Source organism: Bidens hawaiensis, unplaced genomic scaffold (assembly GCF_021521415.1).
Source record: "Bidens hawaiensis isolate Kalapana, Puna unplaced genomic scaffold, B.hawaiensis_p1.1 tig00001032_1, whole genome shotgun sequence".
NCBI classification, from domain to species: domain Eukaryota; kingdom Viridiplantae; phylum Streptophyta; class Magnoliopsida; order Asterales; family Asteraceae; genus Bidens; species Bidens hawaiensis.
In genome coordinates this window covers 591,365-609,344 of record NW_027491060.1, presented here as the reverse complement: position 1 = coordinate 609,344, position 17,980 = coordinate 591,365, and the positions used below count along the sequence as shown (strand labels likewise).

The window sequence follows — 17,980 nt, the reverse complement described above, 5'->3', positions numbered from 1 at the left end:
TTTTCAGTAAGTTTAGCTTTGTTGGATTCGTTTTTACCATACAAACACAGATCTATCATTTCTATACTAATCCAAACCTAAACGAACAAGTTCTCGATATAAACGTACCGTAAATGAGTCGAACTACGAACACGAGCTGGTCTTGTTGCTTTAGTTCGTCACGACGATCTAGCACCAACAAGCTCGAGTCCTCGCCTTTGGATCTTGGTTCGGGTCGTGTGTGTTTTGGGTGTGTGTAGAGATTAGGATGAGTAAATGGATGGAATGGAAAGGATTGGGGTTTAAGGGGTATTTATACTCTCTTAAGCCCATGGGCCGAAGGCCCATATTTCCTTTTGGTCCCTATCTAATCTCATCTAATTATCCTACTAAGTTTTCATATTTTGCTATTATTATTATCGTTCCACTAACTCGTTTATTTCACCCGACAAAATAATATATTAAATATTACTTAGAAATTTCGGGATGTTACACCAAGTCAATTTAAGTATGTCCCTACTCCACTTCTCCTCTACACAGAGTGTTTCCATTGCTCTAACTGGTATCGTTATTAGGGATGGGCTCGGTACCATAGACAAAAATTCGGTAGATACCGGTACCAGTAACGATTTCGGTTCTCTTAAAAACTTGGTCTCAGTACCGGTACCGAAAATAAATTCTAATTATAAACAAAACGGTTGGTATTTCCAAAAATAGAAGGGCAAAATATGTGTGGAGGAGATCTAGCATTGTTTGGGTTTGGGAGACAAGACCACAATGTTGTTCATTTCGAAGTTCAAACATATATCCATCCTCTCTCCTAAAACAGAACCTTGTACCTCTCAACTTTTTGGGTTAAATTTGCAATCTTGCCATTCTTCCATCCTTCACAAATTATTCATAGTTTTCAACAAACAAAAGGTATGTATGTCTAATGTCTTTGTGTTCTTTTGTCTCTTCAATTCTTTGCATTTTGCAGTTTTCAATCCAAATCATGAGTTTCTTGAATGACTCACATTATATTGATTTCTGTTATCTAATTCTACCTTTAATAGATATTATGATTGTCACCTTTCTTTTGCTCATATTATTTTGTTTGTGTTGTGTACCATGCATTTGTATCAATGTTGGCATATTGCAAACCCCTTTTGTATAAACATGGCCCATATTTGTGAATAGTTGAGTTATCAGGTTACGTCACCGGTCCGGTTGGGTCTACGCAAATCAGTTAAACCAACAAACTTGGTAGTATTTTAATCATTACGCAAATACAAGAAAACCATAACAAGAAACCGAAACATTGGAATCGAAAAGAAAATCTTACACCAGAATCTCTGATACAAATTATATTATTGATTCAGTTATTACTTTATGCTTCAAATTTTATTTATTCCAAACTTCATATCTTGTTAACATTGCAATATATTAATTTGTAAATTTGATTTACTTGTCTTGTTTAGTTGAAATAATTATTTGTGCTCATTCTATTTTAACAAATTCTTTTACAGTGTACATGTAATGTAGCCTTTGGTTTCCATTGGCATGGAAAAAACAGTGCCCAACAACCACTCAAGACGACACTCGACTGGAAACTTAATGCTTGAAGTCACAAACTATGATGACGTTTTAAGCCGATACCTCAAAGCCCTATTTCCTTCGTGCCACGACAACTGCAAACCACAATCACCCGGGTCTGAGTCCCCGACCAAACCCAAATTCACACGTAAACGATCAAACAAAGCCGACCCTGATTCTCCACAAGGAACCAAGAAACCGTTTGTACCGATTTCCCGATCTCCAACAAGAAATGTCAAGGCCAACACTTCATCAATTCCTAGACATCAAGTCAAATCACAACCCATTGACTCCAGAAGTCAAGATTTTAAGTCAAAGTCAAAGACTGCGGAAAATGATCCGTTTTACATCACACCTCCAAAACTTACCAGGAGATACAGTGAAGTAAACCTATCTACTAAAATTTTAGGAGATGTTCATGTTTCACCTGCACTTGGTCAAACCAGAAGCAATAAAAGATTTGACAAGAAGATCGATTCAAGAAAAGACGTTAAACCGGTCAAGAATAACATTAAGGCGCCTGGAGATGGGCCGGCTTCCAAAAAGGTGGAAACTTTAAAGACCCCGTCAGGTCCAACAAAGCCCGGGATTGACCACGGGTCAAAAAAGTCAAAGTCAATAGACCCGGTTGGTGAAGCTGTTCAAGAAAAAAGCAATAAAAGTCAAAGTCTTGACGAAGAAAAACCTTTGCAAAATGGATCACAAATTGCCTCCAAGTCAGAAAAAGATGAAACCCCCGGAAGTCAAAGTCAAGGTCATAGCATCAAGAAAACAGAAAACCCGAGTCAAAGTCAAAGTCAAAAGAGTGGTAGCATCAAGAAAACAGAAAACCCGAGTCGAGTACGAAAATTAGCAAAGGAAAAAGAAGACCTTTCATCTCAAAAGGTCAAATTTAAGCAAGGAAAGATTATTGGGTCGCAGTCTGAGAACGGTCAAAGAAAAGTCAACTTTGAGAAAGGAAGGGTGTTGGAAGAAAGTAAAACTGGTCAAGTAGATGCTAAAAGTTTAAGGAGGTTGAGTTCTGATGATGTTGTGATACACACCCCCGAGAGTAAGTCGGCTAGTGTTGCTTTAAAACATTGTGAAACTGTAGAAAATAAGATCGATGTGCGTTTGAACAATGTTATTGAAGAGACTGCTAGCAGGCTTATAAAAACTAGGAAAAGCAAAGTGCTAGCTTTAGTTGGTGCTTTTGAAATGATCTCAGAAAAAAAAGTTTTAAAGCCCGATTAAAATCAAGAAAATCGGCTTTATATACATGATCGTTGTCCTGATTCTTATTTTGATAATTGTTGTTTTTAAACCAATCTTCAGACATTAGCTATGCTGTGAACTTACTGGAGATAAAAGCAGGTAAGTTTCAACCCATTTGAATAGAACGGGTCAACTCAGGTTATGCTTTATCACTAACGGGTCAAAACAGTGAATATAAAAATTAGCTAACCAAACAAGCCGAACGGGTTGAAAATTGTCCAAAGTGTCTTTAATGAGTTAATGCATAAAACCTCCTAAATCATATTACTTAGTAAAAGATATTGTAATGATATAAATCTTATAATCATATTTGATTTATGTATATATAAATTTTAAAAAAATTCAAATCTTTTTGAACAATAAGTGTCCAAGTCTCATAAAAGGGGTCAGTGCATGTTATGTCTTATCTCTAATGCGTCAAGACGGTGAATATAAAACATTAGCTGAAAACCAAACAAGCTGAACGGATCAAAAATTGTCCAAACTGTCTTAATGCATTTATACCTCCTAAATCATCTTATTCAGTTAAAATTATTATTGCAGTGATATAAAATGGTAATTACATTTGACACACTATCTATTTCTACAAAAATTAACTTTTTTAGGACAAGTGTCCCGAGTCATCCCAACTAGCCCGGCCCGTTTGACCAACACTAAAAAACTATTCCTTTTGACCCGTTTCAAAAAATCAATCAAGGCACCTTGTTATAATTTCATTCTACAACGTTCAATACCTAAAAAAACCAATAACCAATCAATCAAAACCTTATGTCAATTAAAATATTCAATCTCAAGACTTTTTATAAAACAGATTCACTTACATATAAACTGGTGATTCAGTTGAAAAGAACAATTCTGCCCTGTCAATAAAGCTTGCAGGAAATCTTGAATGTAGCATCAAATTAGAACAACTTTCTGAACTCGGTTCACAAACCCTAGTAGGCTTCCCGGCATCTTTCTGACTCCTAATCTTCAAACTTCTATTAAGATTCCCAACTGAACCACTTTTACCCGACTGAGTACGTGAGGTTTTACGGTTTGATCTTTGAGAACCGTCACCCTGCAGTTTTCTTGAATCGAGACCCGGCTGAGATGAGTCAGCGAGTTCTTCAACCGGTTGGGACTTTGGTAAACCAGTTTTGCAGGATCTGAGTAATGAAATGAGCATCTCGATGCTGAGCTCTTGTTGGACCACTCCTTTGTTTTGTTCACTCCCGAAGCAGGCGGCTATTAGGGTTCCAGCCAAGACAGGCGTTAACTCGGGGTCACTGAAGAAGACGAATGGCAGATCGCATACCTGTGGAACCAAGTCATGTTTTAAAATTTCGGGTCTTTATTGAAATAATATTAATGGAAAATTAAGTTATTATTAAGTGACCTTGTGAAGAATAGTGGGGCTCTTTCCCCAACGAAGAACGGCTTGGTTCTCAGGATGGAACATGGCAAAGTATCCGAGAAGTAATAAAGATTCAAACAGAAGTAAGCCCGTCTGAAACGTGAAAAATTAACAGGAGCACATTTAGATTTTCATGCAAAATATCCAAAATTAGGGTTGCCAATTGTGTCAGGTGACCCATATTTATATTCGTGTAAATAACATCAACTCTAACTTGCACACACTTAGATTCATGTAATCCAAACATGACCCGTTTAAGCCATTTACCTAAACGTATCAAACAGGTTGATGGGTAATAATCAAGTTGTAAACGTACTAATCAGGTTGGCGGGTTGTAATTTGTAAACATATGGGTTAAAGTAACGGGTCATAAACGGGTTAGCGGGTTGACCTATTTAGCTAAACAGGTTGGCGGGTCAACTTGTTTAACTAAACGGGTTAAACAGGTCAGCTCAATCATGAGTCGACGTTGTTTTTTAAACGGGTTAGTGGTTGACCTATTTAACCAAGCAGGTTGGCAGGTTGAGTTTATCTAAACGGGTTAAACAGGTCAACCTAAACACAACCCCGCCTAAATAAACAGGTCAACCCAAACACGACCCGCTTTTTGAACGGGCAACCATAACAAATTCAAAGTTTCAAAAATAAACATAACCATAACAATCTACATACTTTTTTATATTTAATAATACAACATCACCCCCTTATGATTTATATAAAGATTTCAAATTAGAGGAATTTAAACATCACCTGATCAGTAGCAGCTCCCCACTTGCTGGTACAATGAGACAAAAGATAACTCATCAGATGAAAAAATTCCATTTTTAGGTCGGGTCTCGCCTGTTCATTAGATAAATGCATCAGTTTCACAGTAGAGATTAAATATTAAGACACAAATAAACAAAAAATGTGTTCTTACTAGCATCATCTGGATGAAGTTAATATCAATCAAAGCTAAATTGTTCAAAACCTTCAGCACTCCAGTTGCCACTTCCTCAAAATTACTTGGAAGAACATAAGAACCCTAAACACAATTTACAATATTTATTATACTTATAACATTTCTAGTCAATTATTAATATTTAAAAGTTAAAAGAAGTTACCTGTTCAGATGACAATCTATTATTAGCTTGCAACAATACAGCTGTCAACAAAGACGGAAGGCAAACCAATCCCGTTTCAGATATTGCCGAAAGAAGATCCGCCACAGGCTGCTTATGTAGTGATTTATTAACATTCTCATCTTTTTTACACACATCATCAAGCTTATGTGGCGATTTATTAACACTCTCATCTTTTTTACACAAATCATCAAGCGGACGATCCTCAGGCACATCTTGTAACAACTTAGGAGATAATTCAGAATTCCCATTTAAACTTGGTAAAGAAGATTCTTTTATTGTCATTGATTCAAGTGGATAAGATTCCCAATCAATCGACGTGTTGACCCGGTATCTAGAAGTCAAAATCACCAACACGTTGATGCTTAAAAGAATAGAAGACGGGAAAGGCGAGCCTTCAACTTGAGGCCTATCATAAAGTGCAAAAAGATCTCTTAATCTATGAATAACTTGATACGCGATCACGAGCTCGATTAGCCCGTCTTGCATTTGGTTTTGGCGTTCATCAGAGCTCGAGTGGCCAATTATGGCTGCCACAGTCCACAACGATCCGTCTAGAACTTCGGTTATTGTGTCGGAGTTTTCAATTAGGATTTTGCCACCGCTAGTGTTGGAAGATGATGCGGTGATTTTGATGAAGTTTTCAAGGGCGGCTGCTAACATCGGGATCATTGGTGGTAGGAGATTTTCTGCAAGGAAGTAGCTTCGGTTTGCAGGTAATGACAATATTGCCTTTAGGAGTCTTAAGAAGTACACGGTTACTTGGGAGGCTTCGGGTTTGGATGTGTGCGAAGCTGGTAGAGCCGATGCAATGAAATCAAGAAGGCCTGCTTGGCGAGATGCATGCAGTTCAGGGTCTTTTCCGTCCAAAAACTAGTACATAAGTTATTAAAATGTTAGAAAGACATAATTTTCGACAAAAATAATAAACTGCGTCACTTTGACTAACAAGGTCCAAAAACTAGTAACAAATGTTTATAAACCTCTATATAATTATTTATATATAATTTCATATTTTTCATAAAAAAAAACAGGTACAGATACCTTAATTATATCACCGGTTACAAGCCCGATACTCGCGGCCCCTTCTTTTCTCGCCTGCCTGTGTCTTTGAAGTTCTTGAAGCCACCTCCCAATTTTCGCCCGTGCGGTCCCCACAGCCGCCCTGTATCCAATACTCCCACTCTCCCCGCCCATAAACGGCTCACCTAAGTCATATTTCAAAGCCATAAGCCTTTGCCTAATCTTCTTAATCCTTCTTTTCAAAGAATGTTGTAAGGCCAAATTAGGAACCATGGTTCCTTCAACACCCGCGCCACCACCCGCTTGTTGATCATCTTCACCACTACTCGAACTCTTCAAAGCCCTCCTTAATAACGGCGAAGATTGATCCCTAAAATCCATTGAAGCCCGCTCCCTAATTTGTTCCAAATAAAACTTTCTTCTTTGTTCACTCTCTCTGAGTCGTTCGGCTAACTTTTGAGCCAAAAGTTCAGCCTCTTCTTGTTGGGCTTTGGCTAAAACCTCACGTCTCCTCATTTGGTCCATAGCTTTTGCTTCACGGGCCGCACTCGATGCTTTTCTTTCCTCTTCTCGTCTTAATAAAGCTTCTTCCTTTTTTCTCTGTGTTTCTGCAAGCCGTTGCATTTTTTCGGCTTCAACAAGCTTCTTTCTTTCCAAAACCGCTTCTTCTCGTGCCATATCTTCTTTTTGCTTGGATTTCATATCTTTTAGCTTTTCGGCTCGCCTCAGCTCTGAATCTTGATGCTTTTGTTGTAACATAAGTTTCTTGTTTTCTTCGTTTAATGAAGTGATGAAACGAACTTCGTTAACTTTAATGCTTTCATCACCGGCTCGTCTAGCAACTTGGGCTAAATAAGCTTCGTGACGGGTCTCGCTACGTTGGTGGCGAGCGTGCATTCCTTCACGCAGTCTTGTGCTACGTACGGCTTGCCATTCGTTGACTCGGTCGAGTTTTTTGGTGCTTTTTTGTAGCTTTTGTAATCTTTCGTTCTCTAACTCGTTTCTAATTCTCATAGCGCGTGCGTGCTTTTCTTCCGCCTCTTTCTTTAAATCAAACGATGTCTTTTTCTTTTTTTCGGGTGACATTAACTTATCGTGTAGAATACGTGCACGTTCCATGCTTTTTCTACCCATACCTGATGAATGTGAAATACTATATTATACACTTAAAAAGAAAAAAAGAAGTTTTTGAAGTCGGGGGTCTTAGCGGGATCAGCCTCCCTATCCCCAATTCGTAACCATAACAACCAAACACACACACACACACAAAAAAAAAAACTGCTTTTTGTTTCGGTTTTATGTTTTCATAAAAACCGAGCAATTCGTTTTGTTTTGCATGTAATTAAAAACTGAAAAAACCAAAACAAACTCATGGATTTTCATTTTTTATTTTAAATTTTAAAGTATTTATAAAAATTTAAAAATGTAACCCAAATACTTTAGCCCACATGTATAATAATAATCAATTAATCATTAATTAACAAAAAGATTTAGGGCAAAGTTCATTACTTCGGGCCAACTTTTTTTCAGGCAAAAAATTTTAAGGCCACATGGTAAAACCGAACCCAAAAGGAAAAAACAAAAAAACCAAAACCGAACGGTTTTCAAAAACTCAAAAATCAAACTTTCGGTTTTTGGTTCGATTCCGACCCGAATAGACCCCTAGATTTTACTGGATACGTTTGTTTGTTACCTGGTGAATGTGAAAAACGAGAAGATGAAGAATATGGTGACGTTAATATATCCTCCCAGTTTCTATTTTGCTTCCACGCATCCATTGACTTATAAGACACCCCGGTAACACTGTTTCTTTTTTCCCTTTCTCTTTCCGAACCAGAAGTCGATTTTTTCGATCGATCCATGGATTTAGCATTATCTTTTCTCAAACCTGTCTTCTCATTTTCTTTACTCTTTCCAAGGTCCGGATTCCTTTTTCCCCTACTTGTGTTTTCTTTAGGAAGAATTCCAACTCCACTTCGTTTTTTTGAATCTGTTGATGGTTCTTGAGTACCATTTGTGGTTCTATCGGTTCTTGATGTGTGTTTATTTACACTATTGCCACTTCTAGAATGACCATATGAATCAGTTAACCTCGGTTTTCTAGAACTGTTATTCATGGCTGCTCGTTCTTGCTGAATTTTCTTGAAAGCCTCGAGAGATGATGACAGTATTTCGGCCCTGTGTGGTGAAGTAGTCATGCGTCGAACCTGCAATCACACGATTTCAAGAATCTTGATATTTTTGTAGTAAAAATAAATAAGCTATTTGGATTATTCATGGTAGTAGTAGACAAAATGTTCAAATATGACATTTTTCATCACGTAAAAGTAGTTAGTGTTAAAATATGACAAAAAAATTTCCAATTGATTATAAGATAACTAGCATAAAATAAAGTGCTTACTAATAAATATTCCAAACGACCGTTTTTCTGTTAGAATGAGTAACGAGGCATAAATATGCATTTTTTTATCCTTTTTCTTATATAATCAGCTTTTTTGAACTTAAAATACATGAATACAAGAACCCTAATTGAGTGTTTTGTAAATTCTGATAGTTCATGGAACTATCAGAAATATGTTAACAAAATAACATCTTTTTACCTTGTTGAACTATTTAAAGTTAAAATACTACCATTTAATATCAATTATAAAATAACTTGTATAAATTGCTAATTGATGATATAACACAGCCCCTAAATAGAAAAGCAGTCTAACCTCCCATGAAAGTGCATGCGGCCTACACTGCTCAGACTTCATGGTCATTGGTGGATTATCAGTTGACTTTTTGACTTTCTCAAACTCTTGAACTCTACGCTGCAACTCCTTAAAATCAGACGCTGCTTCTTTAAGAACAAGAACCGCCTCTTTCATCTGATCAATATCACATTCAAGTTCACATAAAAGATACAACTCATCAACCGCTCGATTAAGATTCTCAAACAAAAAACACCAAAGCCGTTGCCTAAACCGTTCTTTACTCTCACCACCTTCAATATTACTCATCATCTCAACTCCTGATAGCTCGTTCACGACCGAATCTTGCAAAGAGTTTGAATCCTGACACGTGACCAAATTTTCTGACCCGTTTGGTTCAAGATTCTCACTTTTTGGATCTTTATCGCATTCTTGACAGGGATCATCACTTTGAGTAACTGTTTCCTCATTTACTATTTCAACCTTGATGTCTTCTGATGATACCTCCTTCACTTCTTCTAATTCTTGAGATTTATTATGCACTTCAATGGTCGGGTCATTTTCAATAGGTTTGTTCTCAGAGTCACCAAAATTTACGTCAATATTCGCATCATCATCATCATCATCCAAATTACCAAATTTAATCTTTGGAAAAACATCAAGATTGTCACTTACTGTACCCCCGTGATCTGTACTAGGTTTAGTATCGTCAGCGTGGCTAACTACACGCTTATCAAGGTAGTTTACATCTTTCTTGTCTTCAATAGGAACATTATTAGTATTTTTTGAAGTATCAGAATCAAGTGTAGTTAAATCTTTAACTTTTGAAATCTGTTCACTAGAGGTAGCATTTGAAGTCCTGTGATGCGCCTCGTGGATCGTGACAGTTGAATTCTGTTTCTTCGATAATCCACCCACCCATCCTTGAAAAGGAAACTTTGAATTGTTTCTGTGTTTCTGAAAAAGTGTGAAATCAATATATTAAGAAAGCAATCAAAAAATTAAAGAAAAAAGACATTTAAAACTAAACAATCATTACTCTCGTAAAGCAACCAGTGATTTCCGACACTTTACCCTCAATTAATGTTCTTGAGTTACTTAAAAACCATGGCTTTATACGCATTCCGTTGCGTATCAAAGATTTTCTTGAATATTGAATATAGAATCTTATGTTACTAGTTCAATCTACTATCATTTTCCTAAAGAACCTAATGAATGAAACCATAAACATCCCATAGGTTAATAGTAACGAAATTATATACAACTTTCAAATTATGTAATACCAAAACAAAATTTATTTCAATACATCAATGCTTACTGAATCAAAAGCAATTTCAAGATTTATTGTTTCAATCATACTACCATGAATATCCTACCAACACAAATCAGACAATTCATAGACAATTATAACCATAAAAAAAATAAAAAAAAAAACAGTTAACAAAGATGATCAAAACATATACAGCATTTAAACCTAAACCAAAACGACATTTAACAAAACTTAAATATACTAATTGTTATCAAAATAATTATAATTCAATCATGAGCAAATAAACATAAATTCAATCATGAGCAAATAAACATAAAATTCACTTAAATCCATATGAAATACACAACCTTTTTAACTTGCAGCCATCCAGAACCCTGATCATCACCTGTATCACCACTCATTTCATCCATAATCGAACCCGATTATCAAACCCACATTCGTTCTCACACAATCAATCACTAATTTCAACAATAATCAAAATAATCGTTCATCGGAACCAAAAAAGATGAACTTGACCTAAACCTTACAATACAATAACAAAATGAACAAACCCAGATGGGAATTGAATGTATTTAAAATTAAGGATTCAACCCACAAATTATTTGCAAAAAAGTTGATTAATTTTCAAGAATCAAGAGAAATAATGAACTACAACTCAAAACCCAATTGAGGGTTCTTGGTGAAGAATATAAAGAATAATGATTTGGGGGCTAAGGGTGTAGAGAAAGTGAATGAATTATGTTTTGACTGATTTGTCCTTCATCTTTATTGAGATGACCATTGTACCCCTGGTGTTTTTGGTACGGTTTACTAAAGTGGAATGTCACTATCTTGCATTACGAAGTTGCCTAATAAAATAATTTGTGTCTTATGGATTTTTGAAATTTGTTTAATGGCTTGTGAATAGTTACAAAATGGGCATGTGTGGATCCGTGGATGACTCGATGTTAAGCAGGTGTCCTTATCATGTTATGATATGTTTTTAACGCGCGCGGGGATAATAAATGTGACGACTATTGGATGGTGGTGTGAATAATAGTAACGTGTCGTACTGATATACAATGGCATGAACATGTTTTGGCGTTCAGGAAAAGGATAAAAATATGTTGTGGGATGTGAAATTCGTACTTTTTGTCCTCGTAATAAATTCGTTAAAACGTGTAATGAATTACTAACATTTTGTATTCTATATATTTTATAATGTTGGTGATTTGTAGAGTATGGGCTTTATATAAGTGTTATTTATACGGCATTATGGTTATGGGTCTTAGATATTTTAGTATAATTGGATTGACTTGTCGAATAATGTAATTCGTAATATACATTAAATAAGTTAGAAGGTGCGGAGCGCATGCTTGTTTTAGTTTATTATGATGTTAGGGGCGAAGCCACTGACGAGCGAGGTTCCAAGGGGTGGCAGCCTCATACAAGGTCCAAGGGGTAACGCCGTTGACAGCTTAAAACCTTTTCATTTTGATTACTATTATTATATTAAAAATTCATCAGAAAATGAATTTTATAATGTTGTCACATTTTTATCTTAAGTAAAAAATAAGGAGAATTTAAATTAGATTTAAAACTCAAATTGGTAAGTGTCTTTGGTAGTTATCAAATCCTAATCTACGCTATCTCGTTCTTTTGGTCGAACATTCAAGACTTTGGTTTTAAGAATTCACTCTCAAACTACATAATCGTTCTTAATCTCAACTAAGTTTTATCCGATTGATTTATTTGAAGAACACAAAATAGTTTCAATCTAAAGGTTGTAAACGACTCTCAAAAAATCTAAGTTACTATTACTGAAATTCCCAAGAAGAAGATGAGCTTTCTGTTGACCACTCACAAGTTCTTGTATGTTCAGAGTACCCGTATGCCTGAATTGATTGAGAACAAGATTGCGAAACAAACTAGCAGGAGATACAAGGGCGAGAACAATTACTACATCTGTCGTGGTCACATCTTGAACACTATGTCTGACTCTCCTTTTGACGTTTACCAAAATGTATAAGCTTGTAAACGAACTGAACCGAACTGGATGAGACCTTTTCCACCTTTTCCATATTCGTTCATTAAGTTTTGTCTGACAAAGGAGCGGTTCACGAACACTCACCGAATGAAAACTTGTGTATGTGTTGTTCATTAAGTTGTCAGACAACCGGGCGGTTCATAGACACTAATGAACAAACAAACACATGGACACCAATGGATAATCAAACACTGATGACATTTATGGACAAAAGAACATAAAAAACTCTAATGGACAAATGGACATAAATGATTACATATTATCATAAATCCAAAGAAATTCACCCAGAAATTCGAAACACTTAACATAGTTTTAAAATATAATCGTATCAAAATAATGTCTTGAAATTCAAAATCCACAACTCTTCTAGCGTTTCATTATAAACAAGGGCGAATGTAAACGAACGTAATCGGACGGACGTAAACGAACACATTACTACACGTTCACGAACACTATTAAGTAAACGCAACCTCTATCCATGTTCGCCTGTTAAGCTTACATAGGGCTGTCATTTTATGACACGGACCATGACACGACCCGGGTTTTAGTAGGTTTGAGTTTGAGCTTAACAGGTTTCGTGTCTTAAACAGGTCGAACTGTTTAAGACATGTTAAAATTCGTGTCCTAACAGATTAAAGACCTATTAACCTGTTAGTAACTTGTTGTAAATATTCAATTTAAATAAATAAATATACACTAATAAAGTCCTGATTTAAAGACAAACTTATATACGACATTTCACTCATGTCTGTTAGAACCCGCTATTATATTTTGAATGGATGTTATGATATGCTTTTATGGTTTTTTGTTTCAAGCATGTTATGGCTTATTTGCGGTTTTTTTTGTTTCATGTATGTTAAGGATCGTGGTTTTTTGTTTCAGATATGTTACGGATTATGTATTAATTAAGACTTTTATGCTTGTTTTGAAAATTTTTGTTTCATTAGATATGTATTATTCATTGTATTTTTAAACATGTCTTAACAAAGACACCAAATACAGAGCGTCATCATACCTATAACAAAGATTCAAAACCAACAAAATGACATAATAACTAAACATAAAGAATGTAACAAAAGAAACGCATTACGTTTTGAACAGAATACTCATGTGGTTATCATAGATGCCACACCAAACACCGAAGCATCATAGCCACAAACCGATCTCAATAGGTGGAGTCACAATAGGCTCAGGTTCGCATTATGGTTGCAACATAAGTTGCCAAGCCAAAAGACAAAGCATCATCATAGCCATAAACCGACCTCGAGAACAATTCTATTTCAGTTAATAGAACCAATTTGATACCATGAGGTGAAATCACAATAGCCTCGCGTTCGTATTATGGATGCAGCATATAGGCTTAGCATCTTCATAGACATAAACGATTGTTAACAAATTTGCACTTGCATGGTGTTCGTTTCGTATCAACAACCAAAAGTGGTGTTCCTTTCATCCCTACAACCAAATTGCCCCGCGAACATAAGTATCAGAACGATTATGTTTCAATCAATAGAAACCAATTCAATATCATTGTGACAACGAGCGTGCTACAAATATGCAAAAAAATTGAACCCAACTTAAAAGGTACAATAACCATCGCATAAAGCACTAACAATCAATGCGGTAAAGCAAATGAATAGTAACAATAAGAGTCACTCTTATGGGAGTAAAGCCAAATAGGAAGACCATTAAATTCTAGGTATTAGCAAACACTCATGACATAATTTTTCAGTTTCTCTCCTTTTCAGCTTCTCTCTGTCTCCCTATGAATCGATCGTCCGCTGCCGCCGTCCAGCCGCTGGCAATAACATGACAACAACAACCTTGCTTGTATCGTAGATCAGGTGTAGCCAACATAGACTCAAGTGTTTTTGCATGTAATAAAGACATGCTTTTATGTAAAGGAGGCTCAGTAAACCATCTCTGGCCATTTGTGTGCATAGCATGTAAATCGATCATACCAAAAAAGAAGGTCAATCGCATAGGCTCATATGTGTAATTGCGGGATCAGAATGGCTGCAAATTCACAATTGCATATTCCAAGACCATGACATCCGGATGATGCCGCGTCACGATATGAATCCAATCACCAATATGCACTTAGATTAATCCGATTATCATTGACTTTATAGTAAACTGCATATGAATAATATGATCTAAGTAAATAGCATATTAACATACAAAACAAGTAAAATAAATGACACATTAATTTGGTAAATACAATTATTTAAAAAAACCAACAAAACTTAAGCTCATAAATTCAAAAATAAACTTTATTTTCTAAGCTTGCAAAGAATCATCAAGCCCAAGTTTGTAATTATATCAACTATTACTTCAGAAAATTTGGGGAGCCAATATTAATTTGATGCAACATATGAAAAAAAAACAATAATAAATAACAAGTACAATTAAGTAAAGAATGGGAGAATCAAATAAAAATAACTGATGGTGAAAAATACACTTTTCCTCTTTTAACAAATAGTCATCATATATTAAAGAAAACTAACTTTAAAATTGGAGACATTAAAGTAAGGATTGAAACATGTGACAAACATTGAACTTAAAGGATGTTTTGAAAATTTTCAAACTTAAGAACGAAAGTCGTACTTACGTAAATAAGTAAGGATGAAAACCGGTTGGCTATAATTATAGTATTAATATCAAAGATATCGCGTCATCACCTAATAAATGCTTAACGCACACCACTAAATGCTTTGTTGCGGTTGTTTGGTTTTCATGACAAAGTCCATAATAGTCCCGTGTTAGAATTACTAATCTTTATTTCTTTAGATCACGAGAATTCGTATTGTGATGATGCGCAATGTTCTCTCTACCACACAACCTTCGACCACAAGCTTTAAGTTTGATGATTTGCATTTTGTCGAGGAACTTCAATCTTTTTTGACATATCAATCCTTCCCAAACTCAGTAAATATGCTGACTTTAGAACGAGTGATTGTGAGAACAGATTAACCTTTTTCAACGAAATGCAAATCACCAAACTTTAAGAATCTGATTGAAGTTGGGTGTCTATATTGAAAGAAATTTACCACCATCGTATAATGCTTTTGATCTAAAATATCATGAATACGCCACTACCGAATGAAATCGGTCTTAAAAGATATGAAATAGACATATAATAACCTTCGACCACAAGCTTTAAGTTAGATGATTTGCGTTTTGTTGAGGAACTTCAATCTTTTTTGACAAATCAATCCTTCCCAAAATCAGTGAATACGCTGATTTTAGAGCGAGTGAATATGAGAACAGATTAACCTTTTTCAACGAAATGCAAATCACCAAACTTCAATAATCTTATCGAAGTTAGGTGTCTATATTGAAAGAAATTCACCACCACCGTATTATGCTTTTGATCTAAAAAGATTATGAATACGCCACTACTGAATGAAATCGGTCTTGAAAGGTATGAAATAAACATATAATAACCTTCGACCACAAGCTTTAAGTTTGATGATTTGCATTTTGTCGAGGAACTTCAATCTCTTTTGACAAATCAATCCTTCCCAAAATCAGTAAATACACTGATTTTAGAATGAGTGAATATGAGAACAGATCAACTTTTTTCAACGAAATGCAAATCACCAAACTTTAAGAATCTAATCGAAGTTGGGTGTCTATATTGAATGAAATTCACCACCACCATATAACGCTTTTGATCTAAAAAGATCATGAATACGCCACTACCGAATGAAATCGATCTTGAAAGTTATGAAATAAACATATAATAACCTTCGACCACAAGCTTTAAGTTTGATGATTTGCATTTTGTCGAGGAACTTCAATCTGTTTTGACAAATCAATCCTTCCCAAAATCAGTGAATACGCTGATTTTAGAGCGAGTGAATGTGAGAACAGATTAACCTTTTTCAACGAAATGCAAATCACCAAACTTTAAGAATCTGATCGAAGTTGGGTGTCTATATTGAAAGAAATTTACCACCACCGTATAATGCTTTTGATCTAAAAATATCATGAATATGTCACTACCGAATGAAATCGGTCTTGAAAGGTATGAAATAGACATATAATAACCTTCGACCACAAGCTTTAAGTTTGATGATTTGCATTTTGTCGAGGAACTTCAATCTTTTTTGACAAATCAATCCTTCCCAAAATCAGTGAATAAGCTGATTTTAGAACGAGTGAATGTGAGAACAGATTAACCTTTTTCAACGAAATGCAAATCACCTAACTTTAAGAATCTAATTGAAGTTGGGTGCCTATATTGAAAGAAATTTACCACCATCGTATAATGCTTTTGATCTAAAAAGATTATGAATGCACCACTACCGAATGAAATCGGTCTTGAAAGGTATGAAATAAACATATAAAAACATAAAATCTATAAAATAGTTACACATAAAACTAGCTAATAAAATCCAATATTAATTTGAAGGAAGAACATTGGTAAAAAAACAATAAATAAATAACAAGAATAGTTAAGTAAGAATGGGAGAATCAAAGTAAAAAATACTGATGTTGAAAAAAATACACTTTTCCTCTTTTGACAAATAGTTATCAAATTTTAAAGAAAACTAACTTTAAGATTAGCGTAATTAACTTAAGGATAGAAAACATGTGACAAGCATTGAACTTAAAGGATGTTTTGTGTAATTTTTCAAACTTAAGTATGAAAACCGTACTTAAATAAATACGTAAGGGATGAAAACCGGATGGCTGTAATTATAGTATTAATATCAAAGATATCGCATCATCACCTAATAAATGCTTAACGCACACTACTAAATGTTTTGTTGCGGTCCTTTCGTTTTCATGACAAAGTCCCTAATAGTCGCGATGTTAGAATTACTAATCTTTATTTCTTTAGATCACGAGGATTCGTACTGTTATTTTGCGTAGTGTTCTCTCTACCACAAAACCTTCGACCACAAGCTTTAAGTTTGATGATTTGCATTTTGTCGAGGAACTTCAATCTTTTTTGACATATCAATCTTTCCAAAAATCAGTGAATACGCTGATTTTAGTACGAGCGAATGTGAGAACAGATTAACCTTTTTCAACGAAATGCAAATCACCAAACTTTAAGAATTTGATCGAAGTTGGGTGTCTATATTGAAAGAAATTTACCACCACCGTATAACGCTTTTGATCTAAAAAGATCATGAATACGACACTACGGCACTACAGAATGAAATCGGTCTTGAAAGGTATGAAATAGACGTATAATAACCTTCAACCACAAGCTTTGAGTTTGATGATTTACATTTTGTCGAGGAAATTCAATCTCTTTTGACATATCAATCCTTCCCAAAATCAGTGAATACACTCATTTTAGAGCGAGTGAGTGTGAGAACAGATTAACCTTTTTCAACGAAATGCAAATCACCAAACTTTAAGAATTTGATCGAACTTGGGTGTCTATATTAAAAGAAATTCACCGCCGCCATATAATGCTTTTGATCTAAAAAGATCATGAATACGCCAATACTGAATGAAATCGGTCTTGAAAGGTATGAAATAAACATATAATAACCTTCGACCACAAGCTTTAAGTTTGATGATTTGCATTTTGTCGAGGAACTTCAATCTCTTTTGGCATATCAATCCTTCCCAAAATTAGTGAATACATTGATTTTAGAATGAGTGAATGTGAGAAGAGAT

The 17,980-nt window shown here is 35.1% G+C and overlaps 2 protein-coding genes across 4 annotated transcripts in view; both read right to left on the bottom strand.

Annotated features, from left to right (window-relative positions):
- Positions 1-1,648: 1,648 nt before the first annotated feature.
- The window catches only part of LOC143552896 (mitochondrial import receptor subunit TOM5 homolog), a 54,056-nt gene continuing 37,724 nt past the window's right edge, over positions 1,649-17,980 (bottom strand). Inside the window, exon 3 of the mRNA XM_077043010.1 lies at positions 1,649-1,659. The gene's annotated coding sequence lies outside the window, so the exon portion shown is untranslated. The remainder of the gene's footprint in view (positions 1,660-17,980) is intronic.
- On the bottom strand, positions 3,369-11,005 carry LOC143554243 (uncharacterized). 3 transcript variants are annotated; one of them, XM_077044056.1, is made up of 11 exons: positions 10,659-11,005; positions 9,063-9,998; positions 8,042-8,555; positions 6,370-7,484; positions 5,511-6,198; positions 5,308-5,459; positions 5,124-5,228; positions 4,955-5,044; positions 4,187-4,297; positions 3,630-4,105; positions 3,369-3,542 (listed from the first exon to the last, which is right to left on the bottom strand). In XM_077044056.1, exons 1-11 carry the CDS (start codon positions 10,719-10,721, stop codon positions 3,536-3,538), a joined length of 4,257 nt encoding a protein of 1,418 aa, XP_076900171.1. In that variant the 5' UTR covers positions 10,722-11,005; the 3' UTR covers positions 3,369-3,535. The 3 variants fall into 3 exon arrangements, with proteins under 3 accessions (XP_076900171.1, XP_076900161.1, XP_076900166.1); XM_077044046.1 differs by having other exon boundaries at positions 5,308-6,198; XM_077044051.1 differs by lacking the exon at positions 3,369-3,542 and having other exon boundaries at positions 3,572-4,105; positions 5,308-6,198.

Coding starts and splice junctions, on each gene's coding strand:
- LOC143554243 (XM_077044046.1), bottom strand. CDS start 10,721: ATGGATGAAATGAGTGGTGATACAGGTGATGATCAGGGTTCTGGATGG. Junction 5,229..5,307: donor ATAGATTGTCATCTGAACAG/GTAACTTCTTTT, acceptor AATTGTGTTTAG/GGTTCTTATGTTCTTCCAAG. Junction 4,106..4,186: donor GCCCCACTATTCTTCACAAG/GTCACTTAATAA, acceptor TTGGTTCCACAG/GTATGCGATCTGCCATTCGT.